This window comes from Arxiozyma heterogenica (genome assembly GCF_036370985.1).
Source record: "Arxiozyma heterogenica strain weizmannii chromosome Unknown scaffold_7, whole genome shotgun sequence".
In the NCBI taxonomy this organism is placed as follows: Eukaryota; Fungi; Ascomycota; class Saccharomycetes; order Saccharomycetales; family Saccharomycetaceae; genus Arxiozyma; species Arxiozyma heterogenica.
Window position 1 is genome coordinate 875,790 of NW_027042660.1, and position 24,331 is coordinate 900,120.

General features: G+C 31.4%; 10 protein-coding genes across 10 annotated transcripts; 6 read left to right on the forward strand and 4 right to left on the reverse strand.

The window, feature by feature from the left end:
• Positions 1–746: 746 nt before the first annotated feature.
• On the forward strand, positions 747–3,809 carry BST1 (Bst1p; the record flags this gene model as incomplete). The annotated part of the gene is made up of 1 exon (XM_064861483.1): positions 747–3,809. One exon carries the CDS (start codon positions 747–749, stop codon positions 3,807–3,809), a length of 3,063 nt encoding a protein of 1,020 aa, XP_064717160.1.
• Positions 3,810–3,969: 160 nt separating this feature from the next.
• Positions 3,970–5,298, reverse strand: STE2 (alpha-factor pheromone receptor STE2; the record flags this gene model as incomplete). The annotated part of the gene is made up of 1 exon (XM_064861484.1): positions 3,970–5,298. One exon carries the CDS (start codon positions 5,296–5,298, stop codon positions 3,970–3,972), a length of 1,329 nt encoding a protein of 442 aa, XP_064717161.1.
• A 1,365-nt stretch (positions 5,299–6,663) lies between these two features.
• Positions 6,664–8,112, forward strand: GYP8 (GTPase-activating protein GYP8; the record flags this gene model as incomplete). Its single annotated transcript, XM_064861485.1, has 1 exon — positions 6,664–8,112. One exon carries the CDS (start codon positions 6,664–6,666, stop codon positions 8,110–8,112), a length of 1,449 nt encoding a protein of 482 aa, XP_064717162.1.
• Positions 8,113–8,615: 503 nt separating this feature from the next.
• On the forward strand, positions 8,616–9,485 carry CAF16 (putative ATP-binding cassette family ATPase CAF16; the record flags this gene model as incomplete). The annotated part of the gene is made up of 1 exon (XM_064861486.1): positions 8,616–9,485. One exon carries the CDS (start codon positions 8,616–8,618, stop codon positions 9,483–9,485), a length of 870 nt encoding a protein of 289 aa, XP_064717163.1.
• A 279-nt stretch (positions 9,486–9,764) lies between these two features.
• CAK1 (cyclin-dependent protein kinase-activating kinase CAK1) lies at positions 9,765–10,964 on the forward strand (the record flags this gene model as incomplete). The annotated part of the gene is made up of 1 exon (XM_064861487.1): positions 9,765–10,964. The coding sequence occupies one exon, from the start codon at positions 9,765–9,767 to the stop codon at positions 10,962–10,964; it is 1,200 nt and encodes a 399-aa protein (XP_064717164.1).
• Positions 10,965–11,331: 367 nt separating this feature from the next.
• SHM2 (glycine hydroxymethyltransferase SHM2) lies at positions 11,332–12,741 on the reverse strand (the record flags this gene model as incomplete). Its single annotated transcript, XM_064861488.1, has 1 exon — positions 11,332–12,741. The coding sequence occupies one exon, from the start codon at positions 12,739–12,741 to the stop codon at positions 11,332–11,334; it is 1,410 nt and encodes a 469-aa protein (XP_064717165.1).
• A 779-nt stretch (positions 12,742–13,520) lies between these two features.
• AGX1 (alanine--glyoxylate transaminase) lies at positions 13,521–14,648 on the reverse strand (the record flags this gene model as incomplete). Its single annotated transcript, XM_064861489.1, has 1 exon — positions 13,521–14,648. The coding sequence occupies one exon, from the start codon at positions 14,646–14,648 to the stop codon at positions 13,521–13,523; it is 1,128 nt and encodes a 375-aa protein (XP_064717166.1).
• A 1,261-nt stretch (positions 14,649–15,909) lies between these two features.
• On the reverse strand, positions 15,910–16,788 carry HAC1 (transcription factor HAC1; the record flags this gene model as incomplete). The annotated part of the gene is made up of 1 exon (XM_064861490.1): positions 15,910–16,788. One exon carries the CDS (start codon positions 16,786–16,788, stop codon positions 15,910–15,912), a length of 879 nt encoding a protein of 292 aa, XP_064717167.1.
• Positions 16,789–17,593: 805 nt separating this feature from the next.
• Positions 17,594–17,938, forward strand: MPC1 (pyruvate transporter MPC1; the record flags this gene model as incomplete). The annotated part of the gene is made up of 1 exon (XM_064861491.1): positions 17,594–17,938. One exon carries the CDS (start codon positions 17,594–17,596, stop codon positions 17,936–17,938), a length of 345 nt encoding a protein of 114 aa, XP_064717168.1.
• A 657-nt stretch (positions 17,939–18,595) lies between these two features.
• RIM15 (protein kinase RIM15) lies at positions 18,596–23,833 on the forward strand (the record flags this gene model as incomplete). Its single annotated transcript, XM_064861492.1, has 1 exon — positions 18,596–23,833. The coding sequence occupies one exon, from the start codon at positions 18,596–18,598 to the stop codon at positions 23,831–23,833; it is 5,238 nt and encodes a 1,745-aa protein (XP_064717169.1).
• Positions 23,834–24,331: the final 498 nt, after the last annotated feature.

Consider the following 24,331-nt stretch of genomic DNA (forward strand, 5'->3'; position numbering starts at 1 on the left):
TGTTATTATTACTGTTTGATTTTATTGTAAATGTGTATTTCATATATCCATCAATTCCATTTTGAGCTACTTTTAACTTGCAAAAGTACCAAATCTGTATTATTAAGTTATTTGTTTTTATGAATATCAACCATCTTTAATTCATCTTATTTTAAAGGACACATAATTTAAATTATTATATTAATGTATCAATTACCATATGTTCTTTGTGACATATATAAATATTTTTTGCAACTATCCCTTATATATAAATATAAATAAAAAATATATAGACAATAACGGCAAGACTTTAATATAATGTTTTCATGTACTTATCTATTTTTTATTCTAACGAAATAATACTTACTATGGCATTAAATGTTAACAATTGATAGATTTCAATATTGATCGTCTATTTATTTTAGAAATTAGCAGCAGTATAGTATCACATTATCCAACTTAACCTAGTATCTTTCATCTTTAATCTTTCTTTATTGATCAATTGTTCTTCTTTTGCAATACATGCAGGTGGATATCTGCAAAAACAAACATCAACACTTAGAAAAAGAATCAAAAAAATAATTTGCAGGAATGAACAAAACTTCTTAACAAAAATATATGTGCCCTTGAAGAAAAGAAAAGAGACAAAAAATAATACAAAAGTAGATAGGTGCAACTCCATCTTGCACTAGTAACTCGAACCGGAAATTAGATAGGTGGCTTTACTATTCCTAATCTCAGCTAGTAAGTTGATGGGCTGATATGAAATGTGGCGTAGAAACATTTTTTCAAGAGCTTTGAGATCTGTTTTAGCAGGTTATAGAAGAATAAGTAGTAAAAATAGCAACAACAGTCCCACAAATAAAAGTAACCGTAACTATGAAGACAGAAAATTATATCATAGTACTTACTATAGCAAAAAGTTTAGATTTATATCTTACATTGGCATATTTTTTATATTTTTACTGATTCTATTGAGCAAATGTTTACAATTTTCAGGGCCTGATGCGCAACAATGCAGACCCATTTGGATGTATCCATCATATGCTAAGGTAGATGGATTTGATACAAGATTTACACGATTAGCTCATAAATACCATTTATACCTTTATAGAGAACAAGGGAAAGACAAAGATCCTCTAAATGGTAATGAAATCCAATTGGACGGAATACCTGCTCTTTTCATCCCTGGAAATGCCGGAAGTTTTAAACAAGCTCGTTCAATTGCTGCAGAAGCTGCCAATATTTATTTCGAGTCCAAGAATACCTTAGATAATAAGATTAATACGAGAAATTTAGATTTTTTCACTGCTGATTTTAATGAAGATTTCACTGCATTTCATGGACAAACTATGTTAGACCAAGCAGAATATTTAAATGACGCAATATCCTATATATTATCTTTATATGAAGGATCATATTCCTATGATATGCCTTTACCAAAATCTGTAATAATTGTAGCACATTCAATGGGCGGGATTGTGACAAGATTGATGATGACTCTGGAAAATCACATCCCAGGCTCTATTAACACTATATTAACTTTATCTAGTCCTCATGCCGTATCTCCAGTGACATTTGATGGTGATATCTTAAAAATATATCGAAAAATAGATGATTATTGGGTAAATCAATTTAATGACGAAAATTCATTTTTTAGTAGAAATGTTTCATTAATCTCTATTACCGGCGGTGTTTCTGATGATATTTTACCGGCTGATTACGCATTTGTGGCCGATTTAATACCTCCTGAGAATGGGTTTACCACTTTCACTACAACAATACCAAATGTTTGGACACCAATTGACCATCTTGCCATTGTCTGGTGTAAACAATTAAGGCATGTTTTAGCCAAATTACTGTTAGAAATAGTTGATAGTACTTGCCATTCTAAAACAAAACCGCTTGAGGAAAGAATCGAAATATCAAAACAATATCTTCTGTCTGGTTTTGAAAATTATGCTAGAGAAACTAAACCGTTATTTAATCCAGAAGTTTCAAGCAAAATACCTGATGTAACTTATGAATCTGGAATAAATATTGTTGAGGGTAACACGCATTTAAACATAGACGAAGAGAATTACGATAGAATTCCAGAATATACTAAAGTAATTATACCTTCATGTAATAATGCGCATGATTGGACATTCACTTTATTAACATCAATATCCACTTCTCATGTTACCTTTTGTAAAAAAGCACCTACTATAAACTTTCAGAAAAATATTAGATGCGTATCTGCTGATGAAAGCATCTTGACTATCCCAAGGTCCACTATACACAATAACTCACCAGCAGACTCTTCATGGGATGAAAATGATACTCCTTTTAAAATGCTATCTATATCAGGCAATGAATTGGAAAAATATGACTTTATCATTGTTCAAAAACCACCGAGAGAGGAAGTAATAAATTCTAACTTTTTACTTTTTACACTTTTGAATGAGCCAAAAAATGAAATTAGATATACTAAACCTTTTGATATATTATTTAGAGGTGAAAAACTAACGTTGCAATCAGGGCCTGGTATTATTACTAAAACCTGGGATTTCCCTCATCTTTGGAATTCTCTAATATCTTATCAACTAACTATATCTTCTAAAAAAAATGATGATAATAACCTATTTGAACCATTCTTAAAACAAACCACTTTCGAGCCATTTGAGACCAAGTGGCATATTAATATAAGGAAATTGGAAAAACTTGGAATAACGATGCATAATGTGGCCCCATTTATTCCTATCGATGAAACTCAGACAAGGATGTTATCATTTACTTTAACCATTCCCTCAGAAACTGATATTGATATGCGTCTAGAAATTAACTGGGGGTTAACGTTAAAATTATTATTTATAAGGTATAGATTGGCCATAGCCTCATATCTAATTACGTTTATTTCATTTATCTTATTTTATCAATTTTATTACTTTAAAATGTCAAATAAATTTATCAGTTTTCAAGAAGCTATAAACACCATTATTCAAAAGTTTGGATACCTTCTTCTCTTAGGATCAGTGATTTTAAGCCCCATTATTAATAACAAATGGATCGAGAAGATATTATATCTTTTAGATCCAGTAAAATTAAACAATCCATTTGCATCCGAAGAGCTCCATATCTATAACAATTATTATTACTTAGGTATTAGGGATTTTTTCTCTAGCTTTATTGGATTACTATTTACTTTAATGACAATAGGTGTATTCTTTGTTTTTGGAAAGTTCTTCGACCTCCTCGAATATATAATATCCAAAGTTACAAAGCATAACTTGAAAAGAGCCGAAGTCAATAGTCATATCATGAATGAGACAATTTTCGACAAAAAAAGAATTGTAGGTTGTATTATATTAACAACTGCAGTACTTTTCTATATTCCTTACCAGTTGGCATTTTTGTTGATGGTTTTTGTTCAATCTGTAACATGCATCAGAGTAATTATTCATTATAACCGAAATGCTGGAAACGATCATCTACATTGGAAGAATATTAAAAATTATAATGTTTCCATTCTGTTATATACAATAGTCATAGCAATTGTCGATACTCCTATCATCATAGTGTTTTTCCACAATGTCGCAATTAAATGGGAAACCACATTAAACTCTCATCACAATGTCTTAGCTATACTTCCATTTATATTCTTTGTAGTAGCTAATTCAAAGTTTCACATCCCAAACTACAAGAAACCAACTGACTGGTTTATTCTACTCGGGCTAATCGCTTATACTGCATTTTTCTCAACAATATATGGTATTAGAAATCTATTTTGGTTACATCATATTACAAATATACTAAGTGGATGGTTATTTTACGGATGTTTGAAAATTTAGTTAAAATATCCACTGAATTTATATGTTAACATTTAAATTTAATATGTATAATATCAAAAAAAATAGAATCTATTAAAAAGAAGGGTCGCATAAAATTTCATAATCAATTAATAAAGAAATACAATTTATGAAAGTTTAACATATATTTTAATAACACTACTTAGTCCAATAATATATTTGAGTCACTATTTTCATCACTTGCCAACCAAAATTTTCTGGCCTCTACATCTTCTTGTGTGTTTGGCGTATACACAGTAAATGATGTGTCAATTTTAGTATCAAATACATCAATTGTCTGTTTCTTCACCTCTGATTTCTCATTTTTCAACTTATCAAATGATAAGTCTGATGATATACCATAATAAATATTATCTGAATATTCTTTTTCAGAATTATGCTCTTCTTTATGAATCTCTACAAAACCTGAAGTATTATCATATTCCCTTGCATTACTTCTAGTGTTTTGCTTATTTCTTGATATATACCTTTTGATTATATTTGTTGGAAAGGATCCAGAATTAGGACTGGAAACAGTGCTTGAGGATGATAAATCCTCAATTCCCGTAGGATAAAATCCAGTAGGGGTTAATGGTGGGTCAGATTTAAAACTCCTGGTACTTGATGCCGTATTAATAGATCCTGCCCAAATAGATGATAAGGGCAACGATAAAACCACTAATAGAGTTGACACTGAAACTAATACATCTTCATTAGATTGTAATGCATATGCTAAAATTGTCAAAATAGAAGGTACAACAAGCGAATGACATGTCATAATTAACAAGATATGAAAACTGTCGAACTGCTTTAATCCTAGAAATTTTCTTGCACGTATAGCCAAAATCAATTTAATGACCAAGATAAGTGTCATGAAATTAATTGAACCAGCAAATAGGATATTGGCAATGTTGTAATATTTATCACCTTTGTTAGTTATCCCTGTATAAATACTCCTTATTATCATAACAACAGCCGTTAAAAGCATACCGCTTGTAGTTAAGCCAATTGCAATTGAAGCTGTCAGAAGAAAGTAACTAATTTTTTTAAAGCTATCACCGGAAAACATAACTTTGACTTGGAACACAAGGGAACATTCTATACAAACCACTAATAACAACTTAAAAATGTCAGCAGCAGCAGAAATATGTAGGTTGTATTTATGAACCATTTGCGGGAATTCTGTTAATGCTAAAGTGACAGAAGACTGGGATGACAGAATATATTTAAAATAAAAAGCAGATTGCAAAAACAGCAAAAATAATGACATCTGGTTCAAAATGAATATTGGGGTTTTCTTTCGCTTAGATACTAACCACATAATTATGAATGTAATTATGGAAGCTCCACAGCAGACACCAAATACTATAGATTGTCGTATTTTAGTGTTAATGAGATATTGTAATTCACCAAATGTAATGCTTGAAGGGCCATAAACTGTTAAGAAAGTTAAATTTCCTGTTAAAGGATCATAATCAGGATCGAACATCATACTGACTGATCCAATAGAAAAATCTATTCCTGTATAGTTGTGATCTTGAGTTGATATAGGTATTGCTATTTTTGTTTTTATTATTTACTCTTTTCCAAGTGTCATGATTTTTATCATAATATATGGATTTATTTATGGATATCAAAGACATAAAAAGACTTCTTAATATATTTCAGCGTCACAACTAGTATCTTATATCCAATAAACATGACTATTCAACTGTAATTCGAGATATATGAAGTCTTGATGACAATAGAACTTCTTTTTGGATATAAGTTTCATGTAAATTACCCGATTAGGATAATTACGTACTTTTCAACAACATATACCTCAAATTAATTGACATAGAAGTTGAGTGGTATTAAGAGAAGAAGCAACAAACTTTTTATTTTTTATGGGCTACACTATGGAATTACTTGAAAGATTAAATTAAGATTTAATTATTTTTAAAACTGTATTATATTTATGAAACATTACATCGTAAAAATAACCGTTAACCTTACTGTTAGTTAATTAGCCTTTGCAAACAAGGCAATAACATTCAATAAAAAAGCATCGATCTTTAAATTATCGCCGTTTCAAAACTGTTACAAAATAAAGCATTGTGGGTATTAATCATGTAAAAAAGCTTTTAATCTATACTAATACTTTAGAAAAAAACCATTGCAGCAAATTTGCTATTGAATCATACATCACATCTTATTTTATTTATTAAGGATTAACGTAATATAAATGAATATACCCAATCGTTATAAGATTTGCTAGTATATTACCCTTCTTTACTATTAAACCAACTTGAAGCAAATTTCCTCAATTGAGCTTAATTAATTTATATACGGTTATGTGCAAAGCTACTCATCAAAAAATATTCAAATAAGAACATTAAACAAGTATTATCTTTGTTAAAGGGACCGCATAAATCAAGACAGTTTCAAATTACTATGTTGCTTTTTTTTTTTCTCTATCTTTTTTTGTGAGCATAGTAATTATAAGCATTGAGAAATAGGTGTTTGCAAACTAATTGAAAATTATACAGCATGTACCCTATTACCTACAAGTAAATTTATGTGTCTCGTACTACAATCTTGATGAAATAATACTTGGACAGCAGTAAGTAATTTTTCTTATCATTAAATAGTTGATTGATACAGATTTACATAATAACACAAAATTGAAAAAAATAGAAAATCGCAAAGTTAAAACAAAACAATGCAAAATCACACTTACACCAACAAGATTATAAACATCTTTCAATGACACACTTCTTTTTTATAATCATTGTTGGATAATATAATTTAATGTCGAGATCTTTAGAATTAAAAAGGTAAGCAAAAAAGAGTCAATAAATAAAGAATTTATTTGCTAATGATGTCAAACGGTGTAGCAAATCATTTTGAATTGACTAATGAATCTGATAAGATAAAAAAAGCAAAGAATCTTAAATCAAAAATAATATTTGAAAAATTAAATTCAATAGGTATAAACAATAACTCCCAATTAGAAAACTTATCATTATCATTACTTGGCATCACTGAATTTGGATTTATTAATAATTCAATAAGAAAAAAATGTTGGGTCTATTTATTAACTCATCAAATGGATAGGATGAGAAAGGAAGACGATGAATTGATTAATGTTGAAACAAATAATTTACCTCATAAAGATGAAGATCAAGTTAGGTTAGATACAGATAGATCTTTTGGATATATTAAAGATTCAATTCTGAAAAATAGATTAAAACGGATCCTTTATGATATCATTATAGGTACATTAAAAAGAAATCCACAACTAAATTACTACCAAGGTTATCATGATGTTGCATCTATATTTGTTATGATATATTATGAAGATATTGTCAAAAATAAATATAAGAAACAAATTAACGAAATGATATTAATCTTAGAGATATTTACATTAATGTATTTAAGAGATTTCATGATGGATTCTTTAGATTTCACAATAGATCAACTGAAGATTGTCACTCAGATTTTAATGAAAATGAATAAAAAATTTGTTAATAAACTGAAGTTGGATAAACAAGAGCCGTTCTATATGATTAGCAGTGTTTTAACAATATATTCTCATCATTTTAAACCCAAGATAAATCAAAAATATCAAGATGAATCTAATTTAATATATGAAATATTTGACATGGTTATATGTAGTCAGTCAATGATATTACCATTGATAATATATTCAAAATTTCTGTTGAACAATAAAAACCTTTTATTAAAAGAATATGAAACTAATTTAGAACATTTTGACAACATAAATGATTTAATACATGCATCAATACAAAATGCTATTGTGAGAAGTTTTCAATACACAGAGAAAAACCGAGATCATTTAAAACAGTGGTATACCATCTTGAATGAAATAAGATTCAGTTTCATTAACAATAAAATTAAAATACCATCTTTGAAAGGACAAATCAACAAATACAGCCCACTATTGACTACAGCAACAAATTATAATTTAAAACATTTCCAATTTAAAACATATGATGAAGTTGACTTGAAATCATTAATGAACAAAGGTATAAAATTAAATAAAATCCGTCAAAACATGGATGAAAGACAGACCAAAAAATTGTATAGACAGCAGAACTATCCCTTTCTTCTCAAGATATTAGATGATCAGTACATGAATCTATCCCCATTAATCAAAATATCTGTATGTATTGCCATCTTAGCACTATGTATAAAGTATTCTGATCAAAGCAGCAATGGTTTCATCCTTAAAATATATCATAACATGTTGTTTCAGAATATTCTACCAAAAATGAAAGTAAGATTAACTTCTTCACTCAAATGACCAGCTATGTAATATGTAATAATACTTAGTAATAATAAACCATCTCTCCTTCAAGAAAACTTTCATATTTGCTGTATGTTCAATATTTATATTCACAATGTAATCCACACTTACTCAAAAATTCAGTGGCGCTATCATACGCTTCATGCTTTGTAATTTGTTCTCCGCCGGTATTTTTGATTGACCCTCAAAACCTTTAAGCCCAACTTTAAAGGTTCAGTGATTCGACTAATCCCAAGGATGCAGTCCTCAAATATAAGTAGAAAAAAAATTTGTTTACCAGTACATACTATACCAGTGTATCTGATTATACTAGTTTTACTGACCATTCATCTTTATTTGATTTATTTAGCACGACAATTGTAGTTGTTCCCATTTTGTGTAGCAGGGTGCCTTATACAACTGACAAGTAAGTATATCTAAAAAAACAAAAGATAGCATCAAACATTTCACTTAATTGCTAATTTATATATCATATACAAATAGATAGAGAACACAACAGAATGGCTGAATTTGCTGCTGAAGTAGATGATTTGACTTATACATTCCATTCATCGGCTGAACCATCCTTGTCACGCATTAATTTAAAAATACCATGGAACACAAGAACCTTAGTAGTTGGTTCTAACGGTGCAGGTAAATCTACTTTATTGAAATTGTTGAGTGGGAAACATCTTTGTCTAAATGGTAAGATCAGAGTCAACGGACTAGACCCCTTTAGTCCAATTTCAATGCAAATTAATTCTGCAAAGGAGAATGGTGATGAAAATGTTCAAATTACCACTTATTTAGGTACGGAATGGTGCCATATGAGCATCATCAACAGAGACATTGGGGTTCTTGAATTATTGGAAAGTATTGGATTAAACCATTACAAAGCTCGTGGAGAGAGACTGATAGAAATTTTAGAAGTAGATCTCAATTGGAGGATGCATAGGTTGTCTGATGGACAAAAAAGACGTGTACAATTAGTGATGGGTCTTTTAAAACCATGGAGAGTCTTGCTATTAGATGAAGTCACTGTAGATTTAGATGTTATTGCCAGATCCAGATTATTAATGTTTTTAAAAGAAGAGACCGAGACTCGTAAATGTTCTGTAATTTATGCTACTCATATCTTTGACGGCTTAGCTAAATGGCCGGATAAAATTATTCACATTAAGGAAGGTTTTATTGTAGAGGAGATAGATTATAAAAATGATGTGGAATTTGTCTTACCTGACAATAATAGTACTAATAATAATGGAAATGGTGTTATTAGATATAATCAAGATTCTAAACCAAAGATTTCTGTGAGTAAAGTAGACAGTTTACATCCATTAGCCCTTTCCTGGTTGAAACGTGACAATAATATTACAGATCGAATCCAATAAGTATTTTGACATACAATATCATACTTTATTATATATACATCTATATACGTGTACATTATACATACATACATATATATATATATATGTATATATATATATATAACAAAATTTTCACAATATACTAATTTTAACGTAAATGTCATTTTTGTTTGAATTTTTTTTCCCTATGGCTAGAAGCTAATATTAAAATATCATCTAGAAGGGAGAAGGAAATTATCAATTGCTACTTATATTTCTTTTTTGAATCTGCAACATTAACAAACTAGATTACGAACAAAAATGGCTCTCGTTACATCATTCCACAATGACGCAAAGTCTAATAACTCTGAATTAATATGTACTACGAAATTCGCTAGAATATATAAATTTGATTCAAAATATGCTATTAAATGTATTGATTTAGAAAATTGTATTCCACCACATGAACCAAGATTTGAGCTATCAATATTGAAAAAGTTGACTTCACAGGACAGTAGTCACCAGAATGTTATTAAATTAATTGAGTTTTGTGAAACAAGATCCACTGATGAACTTGAGCTATTCTTCCCTTGGTATCCATTAACGTTACAAAAATTTATGAATGATCATTGGAAATTAAAGAATAATAATAATAATGGTACGAAAAGAAGATTTAATCCATATTATAATTTAGGAATAGACAAACAGTTTTATAATGATATCAGCAATAGTAATATCAACGAAGGTAACGAGTGTGATAAGTTAGAATACATTAACACTTTAGATGTAAACAAATATTGTTTAGACTTCTTTATCCAATTATTGGAGGGTTTATCATTCATTCATAAACAGGGTATAATCCATCGAGATATTAAACCAGATAATATTTTAGTACAAATAAAAGAACCCATAAATTTAGTTATCGCAGACTTTGGTATATCATATGACACAAAAAACTCCAAACAATTAATGCAAGAACCCTTGGATCATAAAATCACAGATATCTCCACTTCATTCTATAAAGCACCTGAACTATTATTTAGTTGTAAGAACTATTCTATGGCAGTTGATGTATGGTCTTTAATGGTTATAATTACTCAATGGTTCCAATCTAAAGGTAAATATCCGACAGTTCCTGCAATATTTGATAATGGATCAAATGTTCTTGATGATGGAAACGGTAGTGATATTAGATTGATTTTGTCGATATTTGAAAAGTTGGGGATTCCATCAGTAGAAGAATGGCAGGAAGTAAAAATGTATGGATCTATTGACGCCTTTGTTGGGTTATTTGGCGAAACTGGTAATGGTCAATATCTTTTTAATTTATCGATAGAGGAACAACAATCTAAGATCTTAGAATATTTACCACGAATGAATGAAATCCTGGATATACATTTAAGGTTGACGATGATTAATTGTATATTGCGAATGATGAGTTTGCAGTCTGATGAAAGATGGCACTGTTCAGAACTTTTAAGAGAGATTAAAAAGAATTTGAAAGACAACAGTACCAAATAACAGTGAATATATATAAGGCTGCATACACAATACTATATGTCTATATATATTAGTAAACACCAATCTTTTGCTATCAATAAAAAAGAAACACATGCATACTATTGTCATAATGTTGAATTATAAATATATATAAAGTTCATTACAAAACATGTACAAAGATTCTATGTGATGAGAGGAATGGATCTCCATTCCCCCTTTTTTTTTTTTTAAAGAATAATAATGCAATGTAGTTGGATAGATAGTTTATTTAAAAAGAAAATCTACTATATTTGTTGAAAATATTATCATCGTTATTAGATTGGCCGAAAAATGAGATTGAAAGAGAAAAACCAACACTATAAAGTCATCAGCCTTGATGTAGAGTAATTTACACAGCTAATGGGTATTGACCAACCCAGTTGTAAATTTCTTCTTTTATTTTTGGTAATTCACCTGGGTTAGCATCAACAGCAGCTTTGAAATCTTTCAATTTGTTAGCTTCCTTTGGTAAGGCCTTTTGAACATCTTCAGCGATCTTAACAGCAGTATCAATGTATTGAACAATCTTAGCGAAGTCTTCCTCACCCATACCTCTGGTAGTCATAGCTGGGGCACCGATACGAACACCACCTGGGACTAAAGCAGATTTGTCACCTGGGATAGAGTTCTTGTTTAAGGCAATGTTGATCTTATCACAGATGTATTCAACACGGGCACCATCGACGCCCTTTTCTCTTAAGGAGACCAAGACCATATGAGAATCGGTTCCGTCAGCGACTAATCTGTAACCTAATTTCTTGAATTCATTTTCCAAAGTCTTAGCGTTCTTAATAACTTGTTCCTGGTATTCTCTGAATTCTGGGGTAGCGGCTTGTTTCAAAGCAGTAGCCAAAGCAGCGATGGTATGGTTATGTGGACCACCTTGGTGACCTGGGAAGACAGAAAAATTGATTGGGTTTTCCAAATCATACATGATCTCTTTCCCAGTCTTTGGATCAACAGATCTAACACCACGTCTGAAGAAGATCATGGCACCACGTGGACCTCTCAAGGATTTATGAGTAGTGGTGGTGACGATATCAGCATACTCGAATGGGGATGGGATGACACCAGCGGCAACTAAACCAGAAATGTGGGCCATATCGACCATCAAATAAGCACCGCATTTGTCAGCAATTTCCCTCATTCTCTTGTAATCGATCAAACGACAGTAGGCGGAAGTACCTGCTACAAGAACCTTTGGTCTGTATAAGATAGCGTTCTTCTCCAAAGTGTCGTAGTCGATAATACCAGTCTCTGGGTCAACTCTGTATGGGAAAGACTCAAAATAGGTGGAGACAGCAGAGATATTTCTGGTTGGAGTAGCATAACCGTGAGATAAATGACCACCGTCTGGTAAGTAAAGACCCATCAATCTCTCGTGTGGCTTCATGATAGCTTGATAGACTTGTAAATTAGCTGGAGAACCAGACAAGGTCTGGACATTAACCCCCCACTTGTCTGGAGTAACATGGAATGCCTTTAGAGCACGTTGTTGACATAAAGTTTCGATTTGATCGATATATTCGTTACCACCGTAGTAACGGGCACCTGGGTAACCTTCAGAGTACTTGTTACATAGCGGAGTACCTAGGGCGTCGAAAACACTGGTAGTGGTGAAGTTTTCGGAGGCAATTAAGACCAAGGAATGTTTTTGTCTTTCAATTTCGTGATCAATTAAAGATTGCAGTTCTGGGTCAGATTCTTTTAAGTGTTCAGAAACCAATTTCTTGTGAGCTTCAGATAATGCGTAAACCATTTTATAATTAGTGAAATGCGTATCTATAAAAACGTTTTATAAAGTGAAGAAAATAAAAATAAGGAGCAGTAAGCGTAGTATTGTATTTTGTTGTTGTTGTCGTTATTGTTAGATGCTTTGCTCTACTTACATATATTAGAATATATAAAGTCCACAATTAAACATGTGCAGAGGAAAATATGATGGGTTAAGAGAAAAAAAAAATCCAAGAACAAAGACTCCTTTATATACATGAACAACGTCTAACACGCCCACGGAACGTTGTTGAAAGTTCAATTAACATAATCCTTCGTTTGAGAATAACAAAAATAAATGGGATTAATGAGTGGGAAATAAATGATTGAAATAATTGAATCATCAAAAAACGAAAAAAGAAATTAACATCCCACTCGTTCCGGTCATTTTTTTTTTTAGCTTTGCACAGGATTTTGTCGTTTCTTTTTTTCTTTTTAATTTTCTCGTCGTCTGACACGTGCGGGGTGTGTGGGTGCAGTAACAGAGGGAATCAAGGTAACGCCAACCAGAGTCAACAGAGGCCAGAGTTCTGACTTTGACTCGGCCAACCACGTCTCAATTGACTCAGGCGTGACTCAGTGAGAAGCTGGACAAGCACAGTAGAGAAAAATAGACAGAGTAAACTGTGGAGAGAATTGACTCGGTTTGTCTAACACCTCTTTATTCCCTCTCCCTCCAGATCCCCAGCTATATTTAATTCTTCCCCATTCTTTCTTTCTTTTTTTTTTTTTTTTCTTTGTGTAATAAAACTAGCACCATCATCTTCAATATGATTCTGATTCAACTTCTTGGACTACTTCTAAGACTTTCAAAAGATTCTCCTTTGTCGCATCTCTACCCATTAACCCAATTCTAATGTACTTGGTCCTAATGGCTGGATGGATCCCACCTGCAATATCAATATCAATACCCTGTAATCTCTTCATCACTTCTGATGGATTTGACACATATATAGCTGCAAGCCCGTGTGCAGTCTTTTCAACTGGACCCAATGTGACTAGTCTCAATTTCATCTCTTCGACCACTTGCATCTTTAACCAGTTACTACGTGACAAATGGTTAGTTACGTAGTCTGTCTCTAATAGTTCCTTCAATGCAACATCCAACGATAAGATTAATTGGATCGGTGGGGTAGCAAAATAATGGACCTTTCCACCTAATTCATATGATTGAATACTTGGGACCCATTTCCTTAATGATGTAAAATACGGTCTTGGTGGTGCATCCACATCGTTGCGTTCCTTTAGTACAAGCCTTAACGCACGTTCACTGATGATAGAAATAGATAACCCTGGTGGTGCACCCAAGGCCTTTTGTGAAGCAGAGAATACAAAGTCTAACCCCCATTTATCAAATTCAATGGACTCACAACCTAGGGAACACACAGCATCAACGACAATCAAACTCTCTGGTGAGTGGCTGTGCACCAAACCAGATAACTTTTCAACATCGTTTAGCACACCAGTAGATGTGTCTACATGGGTCATTAACACAAGATCATACTTTGTTTCCTGTAACATCTCTTGTAACACGACTATATCGATACCACCACCCACTTGTTTACTGGACAATACTGTGACATCCAATTTATAGAACTCTCTCAAACATTCGCATAATTCTTCACTGAAGTACCCAGTAGATAAAAGCAGTAATTTTTCCTTGCCTGTTGGACATAAGTTACTTCCAACTAAGTCGAATCCCAAGGTTCCCGAACCTGCAAGGACTAATGGTAATGATCCGCTTTCTTTAGAAGAATTAAATATTTTACGTAAGTTAAGTAGTACTCTTTTGAATGTTTCAGCAAACCTTGGACCTGTATGGGTTAGAGAATCTTGTCCTAATGTGTCGATCACTAAATCTGTACAACTGACTGGTCCTGGAATTAATAACATCTTTTTTTCTTTCTCCTTTTTGCTTTGTCGTATCTGTCTTTCCTTCTGATTATGAAAAGTTTTCTGAACCCAAGGGAAAGAAAACAGTTTGCGATACAAGAATTGAGGATGTATTTTAAGGGAGAGGATATGGGAGAAACCAGTTTTTGATAAGATTATGAGCCATATTACATTCTACACTTGTAGTATACATACATACATACATATATATATATGTGTGTGCGTGTGCGTGTGCGCGCAAAGAATGTCATCTATCTGTTAGAAAGTACCCCTTTTACAGGGTCTTGTTATACATTCTACAATGTTCCCTTCTGCCGTACTCATAAGACCAATATAACGTTTTTTACTCAGCTTGTATTACGAAAGAGGAACCACTTGCGTATTATATTATATGGACGCAAAATTTCATCGAATCAAATTGTATTTAATGTTGTCACAATTTCTTCAAAACAAGAAAGAACCATAACAACAAAAAAAAAAGAATAAAATATAAAATTTACGGAGTTCCAAGAACGCAAGGCACTATCATGATTTCATTTGCAAGTATTTCAACACTTAAAAAGATGAAAAGAGATAAGGAAAGAAGGAACACATTAGCAGTCAGGTAATAGGCTGTGTACTAATCCTTACTCAATAGCAATAATAACGGTAAAAATAGACAAAGATTCTTTATAAAAATATATAAAAAAACTATGCATATATATGTATATATAGGGAAAAAAGAAAAAAAAAGAAACTAAAAGAATGAACTTTTAGAGGTATCCATCATATTTGTTATATGAACAGTTGAAAGAGTCGTCTGTTCCACTCTATGAATATATGAAAAAAAATTGAACAAAAGGTAAACTTATGATAAAATTCTTTCTTTTCTATTTAGAAGGAAGCGCCAGCAATCACTGTCATAGTATTAAAATGGAAACATAGGAACCAATTTCAAATAAAAACATTCTTGAACAAGTTGTGTATTCTTTTTATTTTTTTATTTATTTTTTACTTTTTTGTCTTCTTGATTGCATAATTTAGGTAATTGAGAAACTAAGAACCACTAGAAAAAAGTTGAAAGGGAGAGAGATGAGATATAGTAGATCTTTCACATATCTAACGATAGACTATTGTATAAGTTATCAGAATTGATATTCATATCATCATTTGAATGCGCTTCGGGCAACAAAGAGATAAAATGAAATTGGGAACAATATCAATCAATGACACACACACACACACGAAAAAAAACATACAAAAAATATCATCTAATCACCACTTAGCCACAGATAGACAACAACCAAAAAAAAAAAAAGATAGATATATGTATATAATTTGTAATCATAAAGAAAACTGCTGGATTACGCATTAAATCCCAATCAATTGATACACTTAAGAAATCTAATGAGTTAGAATTTGTAATAGAATCTTGTACTGAATTCAATGCATCAAAAATTTCTGTTTTTATGGGACAATTGTTCTGCCTAATATCAGACTCATTAAATAAAGGTGGATCTATAGTAGCTGTTGTAGATACTAAACCGTTATTAGCATCTATGGCTTCTGTGTTATTTGAATCATTCGATTTTTTAAAATTATTTAATAAAAAGAAATCTTCAATATTTTTATATTCTGTTTCTTGTTTAACTAAATTGTCTTGATCTATAGAAATATTTGAATTTGATACAGTTGAACTTGAAGGGGATATATATGAATAGAATTGACTTATTCCATTCTCATGATCCTCTTTCGATAAATAATCATCATTAGGAGTACCAGTAGTAGTACCAGTGCCTGCACTACTACTATTACCACTACTACTACTACTATGATTATCATCATTATCATTATCATTATTATCTTCTAATGAAAGTAGTTTGTTTAAAAGAAATGGATCTTTTTCCTTCAATTGATCTTTTATATTCAATAAATCGAAAATTTCATCATATAGTTTCAACTTAGATTCTATTGATTCCATGTAAAGTCTCTTCCTCTCTCTTGATTTTCTAGCGGCTCTTCTGTTTCTCATTATGCGCTCGATTCTTCTTTGTTCCTTTTCCTCCTTTGTCTTAGCTCTCTTACGTGGTGGGAGAGTAAATTTAAAATCGTCTGGGATTATTGTCTTTAAAACTGTGACTGTGGTGATATTTGATGACATTTTTTATATAGGTTAGTATGTGCCTATGTGTGTATGTGTGTGTACGAAGTTCTTTTAGAAAAAGAGATTTTTTTTTGAAAGGGAAAGGTGTATATATATATACGTATAAGTCTCTGCGTGTTTTATATATTATATTATCCAAATCCTTTTCCAATCCTTGAACATGCGTGTATATATATATATATATTTGTGTGTGTGTATGTGTTAATGCACTCGAGAAAAAGCAAAAAAAAAAAAAAAAAAAAAAAGAAACGAAAACTTTTATCTCAGCCACAAATTTTTGAACACGTCACAGAAACCAAGAAAAAAAAAAAGAAATAAAACGAAGAAAAAACAAAAAGGAAGAGATTGGATAAACATAAAGACATATAGGGTTAGCAAAACTTGTCTTTCTCGTTTACCACACAGAGGTTAGGGTATGGGATCAAAATACACTTCTGTTGCCATGGTTTCCGTAGTTATTTTCTCCTTGCGCACATGCTACACACGTTATGCACGTTGACTGTGATTAAAACAATAGGCAGCCTGCAAGAGGGCCAAAGAAATGAGCGGAAATTTCGAACTACAAACATAAAAAAAAATAAGAAAATAAAAGATCGAAACCTTCTTCGCTTATATCATGAAGAAATGTTGGATTTCTATACTATACATTGATACATTTAGAACATATAGAGTTTCCTTCCATCTATTATTTTTCAGATATCACAGTAATTAGAAATAAAATATAAGAATTCAACAGATTCACAATTGCAGATAGATATCAATACGAGATTATAGCGATATACAGATTACACTTTGTTCCAATATGTCAGGTAATATTCCACATTCAGCTTCAAGGTTGGTGATAAGTAAATATATAAACAAACAAACTATGAAATATATATTTACCACACATTTCTGGGGGCCAGTGTCTAACTTTGGTATACCAATTGCTGCTTTATTGGATTTGAAGAAGGATCCAAATTTAATATCTGGTCCAATGACTTTCGCTCTTGTTATATACAGTGGGGTGTTTATGAGGTATGCTTTGGCAGTGACGCCAAAGAATTATTTACTGTTCGGTTGTCATATTATTAATTCTGCTGCACAATTAGGTCAAGGTTACAGATTCTTAATGAATAAATATTATCACCAGGATAATAAAAAATAAATAAATAATAAATAAAAAAAAACTATACACAAATCATGTATAAAGAAACAGATTTTACGAGTTTTTAGAGTATATTACTAATATTATCTAATTCAAGGCCTGTTATGCTATTTTAACTATTTATTCTTTTCATGCGCAATCTATCTAATATTATATCTATATGTATGTATGTACGAGATCTTTAATTCTAATGGAGCTTCATATCCATTTACACCCATTAGTGTATGTTTACTTGGAATACTTATAGATTTCTTACCACTACTATATGGATAATATGATATAAGAAAAATAATAATATGTGTCTTTGTTTTGTATAGAAATTTTAAAAAAATAAGGAAAAAGAAAAATAAAACAAAAATAATAATAATAATAATAATAATAATAATAATAATAATAATAATAATAAAGGAAACTGGTTTTTATAAAAAGTATATACATATACATATTTATTTACAACTGCTTGTAAATATACTTGGTTATAACATATATTCTCAACAAAACAACAAGACTATCGGTTTGCTCAATATTATCATATTAGTTCTATTAGATATATACGTCAAAATTCTTTTTTATACTTAGATATTATTATTATTATTATTCCTTTTTTTTATCTCTGTTTTTATTCGTATCTTTTCCTTTTCTTCTATAAGATATACGATGGACAATGTATCTACCACAAGTGATAAAAGTAATTCAAGTCCCACTTATGAAGATTATTTGAAATTAGCTACTGATCCACAATCTACTGTAGTATTGGAACTAGATCCAAATGGCATTATTCAATACATTTCAAAACAATGGTTGGAGATTGTATCATTTAAGGGGAATGGCAATAGTCATGAGTTGCCTATTTGGAAGCCAATCAAAGATTTGATCAAAGGTGACTTAAATGACAAGTTGGTGTTTGAAAGAGCCATGGAGTTAATGCTACAAAATGATAATATCAGCTATACTGTCACTTTCACCACGTTGGATGATTTAATTTTTGAAGCGTCAGGGATTTTAATCTTAACTGATACCAAGGTTCCCAGTCATACTATGTGGATAATAAAACCTTTTGTAGATATTAATCCATTAGGTACAGCAAATTCTAATTTGACAAATCAACTTTATCAGATTAATGATCCGCAATTTTGGAAAAAATTGGGTTATGGGGCCACTTATTTAAATGATTACCTAAATGAAATTGTCAATTCAAATATCGTTAATGAAATAGATTTACCTCCACCAAGGTTGGAACTTTGTCGTGTTTGTGAATGTTTTGTCCCGGACTGGTGGTTGGAGTTACATTGTCAGACTTGTATTGTGGAACACCGAATAGAATCTATTATCCAATTGTTGCATGATAATTTAGTCGATCAATTGAATCTTTTAACTAAATTGATTGACAATAACAACGATAGCAGTAATAACAATAATATCACCAACACTATCACCACTACTTCTACGACTATTACTACTACTAATAATAATAACAACCAGAGTATACTACTAGAACATTTTACTTATAAAGGTTTACCATTAGAGTATAAATCTGCTTCTCATGTCATCAATATAATATATTCTTTAATTCAATTATGTCAATGGGCAATAAATATTAATACAAGTGAACTGATCTTAAAATATCATAAATTTAATAGTAATAAGACTAATGGTGGTATTACTAAAAATACTACGAATCATGACCATTTAATGTCATTTTTAAAACAAAATATAGACAACTACAATAATAGTGAGATCCCGCAAGAAAGTCGGGAAAACACAGGTTGGAGTTTTGAATTCTCACCAAATACAAAATCCAATATTAAAAGAATCCAACTATGGGAAAATCCATTAAATAACATAGATAATCAAGAAGTGTTACAATTAGATATGAATACCAATGGCTTATCTTTATTAATTAATGATACAATACAATTAGCTAAGGAAAAAGTTGATGCTGTTGTCAGATTAGATAATACTATGACATATTCATGGACCATCAAGAATGAAATTAACAATGATATTTTGAAAGTAATTAATAACCAATTAGAGATAAATTCTTATGAACTTTTAAATACTAAAAAAGAACTTTTTTCAACAGAATTAGATGGCCTTAATAGCACTAGGGGTATTGATAATACTGACGATGAAAAACTGCCTAAATTAGAATCGCCACAACCATCAAAGAGAAAATTTTTTGCTGATTCTTATCTACAAAATGATGATATTCCCTCACTATCAACACAACCAGAAGTTAATAAAAAAATAAATTCAAACAACAATCACCTCTCTCATTTGTCTGTGCCAAATAGTGAGAGCCCTGTTCCAGATATAATAGCCCCCAAACCAATATCACAGAAATCATCTAGATCAGTCACCCCAAGTACACAGTTAGATTTTGAAAAAAACACAGATAATATAATTGTGCACCCTACTATACGACAGGAGGATGGTAGCATTATTGTACATGATATGAGTATTAAAAATGATAGAAGTGATGCTGTAGGTTCTATTGTTTCTAACTCTGATCTGAAAATTGAAACATCAAACTCTAATATCTTGAAAACAACCGATTTAAATAACGATAATACTACAGCAAATATTAGCGTGCCTTTACAGCGTATAAGAAATAGAATATCAGAACCAGTAATTTATTCAAGCAACAATATGGAAAAATCAGAAAATAATAACAATACATTATATCCAAAAGTATTTTCTACAATATCATTAACACCAAGAAGAGGATCACCTTTATTAATACAAAGACCAAACAGTATTAAAGCACCCCTTTTACTCTCAGAAAAGTCACCATTGAATTCCCCCTTTATTACTGGTAGAGAATTTCTTACTCCTGAACAATATCCTAATATTTTAAATTCGCCAAACCAACCATTATCACCTTTACTATTAGCAACAAATCATTTTAAGAGTCCCACACCAAGCATAAAAGATTATGATATTTTGAAACCAATTAGTAAAGGTGCTTATGGAAGTGTTTATCTGGCTAGGAAAAAATTAACTGGTGAATATTTTGCTATCAAAGTTTTGAAAAAATCGGACATGATTGCTAAGAATCAAGTAACAAACATCAAATCAGAAAGAGCTATAATGATGGTACAAAGTGAAAAATCTTATGTTGCTAAACTATTTGCCACTTTCCAAAATAAGGAGAATTTGTTTTTGGTGATGGAATATCTACCTGGAGGAGATTTAGCTGCATTAATTAAGATGATGGGTTATTTACCAGATAAATGGTGTAAACAATACCTGAGTGAAATTGTTTGCAGTGTTGATGATATGCATCAAGAAGGAATTATTCACCATGATTTGAAACCTGATAATTTATTGATTGATTCAAAAGGGCATATTAAATTAATTGATTTCGGACTTTCTAGAGCAGGTTTAGTTAAAAGACATAAGGTGATTTATGCAACTGATAAACCTTCTTCTATAATTTCAAGTAATCCTTCTACTCCAGAATCTACTAGTTCCAGTAACAATTTTCCTTATCGCGTAAGAAAATTATCTAATTCTAAGCAGTACATGGATTCTATTGACAGTTCACGACAAACACCTCGTTCAACATCGATAATAGATCCAATTTATAGCATAGGTAATGATATTCACAGTTTAAAGAGAACAGAATCTCAACTATCTTTTTCCATGATAGATGTGTCTAGATCAAGCACACCACCACCTCCAACATTATTAAATTCACAGACTGCATCTGTAAGTACTACCTCCGCAAGAACAGTCACTGGTGGTTCCCATATTGACAGTAGCATTTCAACTAGTGGTAATGTGCTTATAGGAAACACTTCTTCTGAAATGGAAAATCAAACTTTAGCACATAATATCAGTACTCCAGAACGTCCAAGAATTGGTTCCATTGATTCACAAGAACTGCGTATTAATACAGTTAATTCTACAGCATCGAAAATTAACATTAATAGTATAAATAATAGTGTATCTGCGGCTATGTCAGATTTGGCTTTATTTCATCCTGGGAACCCTAAAAAGAACAAACGATTTTTCGGTACTCCAGACTATCTGGCACCGGAAACTATTCAAGGCACTGGTGAGGATGAAAATTGTGATTGGTGGTCTGTTGGTTGTATATTTTTTGAATTGCTGCTGGGATATCCTCCTTTTCATGCAAGCACTCCAGAAAAGGTATTTGAAAAAATTCTTACCTGTGATATACAATGGCCCGGATTTAGTTCAATAGAAGAAGAAAAAGAGGTTATTTCTCCTGAAGCAAAAGATCTAATATTAAAGTTGCTTGTTACCGACCCAAAGAAACGTTTAGGCTCCAAAGGCGTAGAAGAAATCAAAAATCACCCGTATTTAAAAGATGTAGATTGGAAGAATGTATATGAAGAAGAAGCCTCTTTTGTTCCTAATATTGATAATCCTGAGGATACTGATTATTTTGATTCGCGTGGTGTAGCTTTTCAAGATTTTGATGATGACAGTCCAAAACACAATGAAGAAAGTAGATTTGAAGTTGAAAATACTAGTTCTTTAAACCAGGGTACAAGCATTTCCAATAGTAACTTGGACGTTCCTGAAATTCAAACCAGTATGATACCCAATCCATCATTACAGACAGACATATCATCTACACCATCATCAGTAAAATGGAAAAGTTTATCAGCCTCTAGCCCCAGTTATAAAGAGAGAGAAGGTATGAGAGATATGGTTAATAAACCTATGAATAAATTAAGTATATCTTCTGTATTAGAATCACTTTCTACTGATATAAGTACAGGCCCACGAAATTCTACTAAAAGCCTTTCTTTGGCAATCCCAGCACATATGAGGGAAAGAAGAGTTAGTAAACTGAGTGAAAGTCAGACAGAATTCGGATCGTTTTCTTTTAGAAATTTATCAGCGTTAGATAAAGCAAATAAGGATGCAATAAACAGATTAAAGAACGAACATATGAATGAGTTTTCAGGACACAGAAGACGATCATCAGGATCTCAAGCTGGCTCATCATCAGATAATTCGTTTGGGAAAGCACGAACAGGTAGATTATCGATTAATGGATCACCAGCAATTAATTCTATTACTAGAAATATTGTTAAATCAGATAATTCTTCAATAAGATCCTATTCGCCAGATAGGTCCATAAGTTTGGATCAATCAATAACATCAAGAAAAGGCAGTAATGCAAGTGTGCTTGAAAATTCTATGAATATTAATCCACTGATAACAAATGCAACTAATCTTCATTCAAATAATTCTTTATATTTTAGTGACACGGAATCACCTATAACTGCAAAATTTAAATCTCCATTGTCACCATCGTATGCTGCTCTTCCTCAAAAAACTCGATCATTGCAAATTTCTTCAACAAAACAAAGGAGAAGTTCCAGTGAAACAGGAAGTGAAACAGATGATAGATTGAATGCTGTATCAAGAGTTAATTTTTTAAGGTATAGAAGAAGAAGTCAGCGTAGAAGTGGAAATGCTAATCAGGAAATTGGGTACCAATTGGATATTCTACTGTGTGAACCGATTCCTATCCATAGATACAGAGCTACCAAAGATCTTGAAAGTTTAGGATGCACTGTAGTGAGTTGTGGTGCTGGTGATGAATTGGTCTCTCGAGCAACTAGTGGAGTCAAGTTTGATCTTATTATAACTACTCTTCGACTTAAAAAACTTGGTTCAATCGACATTGTCAAGCTTTTAAGAAGAACATACGGAATTAATTCCAACACACCGGTGATCGCTATTACGAACTATTATCAAGAAGCATACAATTCGCAAGCATTTGATGAGGTGGTAGAGAAACCGGTTGATATTGAAGATTTACGCAGAATTATTGCAAAATATGCATTAAAGAAGAGCCAAGAAGAAGAGGATACAATTTTCAGTGATAATGATGACTTCCATCTAACGTAATGTTAATTATTGTGGTTAATCGTTAAGCAGTGGGTTTTTGAGTATATAAGCAAGGTTAATTCTAATGATGGATGCATCACATAACAAAATACCCATCCTTTTCATTCACTCGCTCACTGTTTTTAAGTAAGTTTATTTATTTGAAGATGAGGATTCTATAAAGGAAAGTTACCCGCATCTTTGTCAAAATTTTTCTTCTTTTATTTTTTTTTTTTGCTTTTGGTTTAAAATTTGAAAAATAAAAAATTTCGAGTGAATAATATGGAATGTTGATGATTCATTTACGAATTTTATGATCAATAAACAAGCATTGGTTTTCGATTGAACTAATTAAATGCAAACGTTAAAAGTTGCTTATATTGTATCTTGCTCTATAACACTTCTTTCATCCCACAGTTTTTCCTTCTTTCCTTTTTTTCTTAGCTTTTTTCTTGAGATTGTGAGATAAAATTACTATTGAAACAAACCAAGTGTTTTCTGAAACCAATTCCGAGTAAA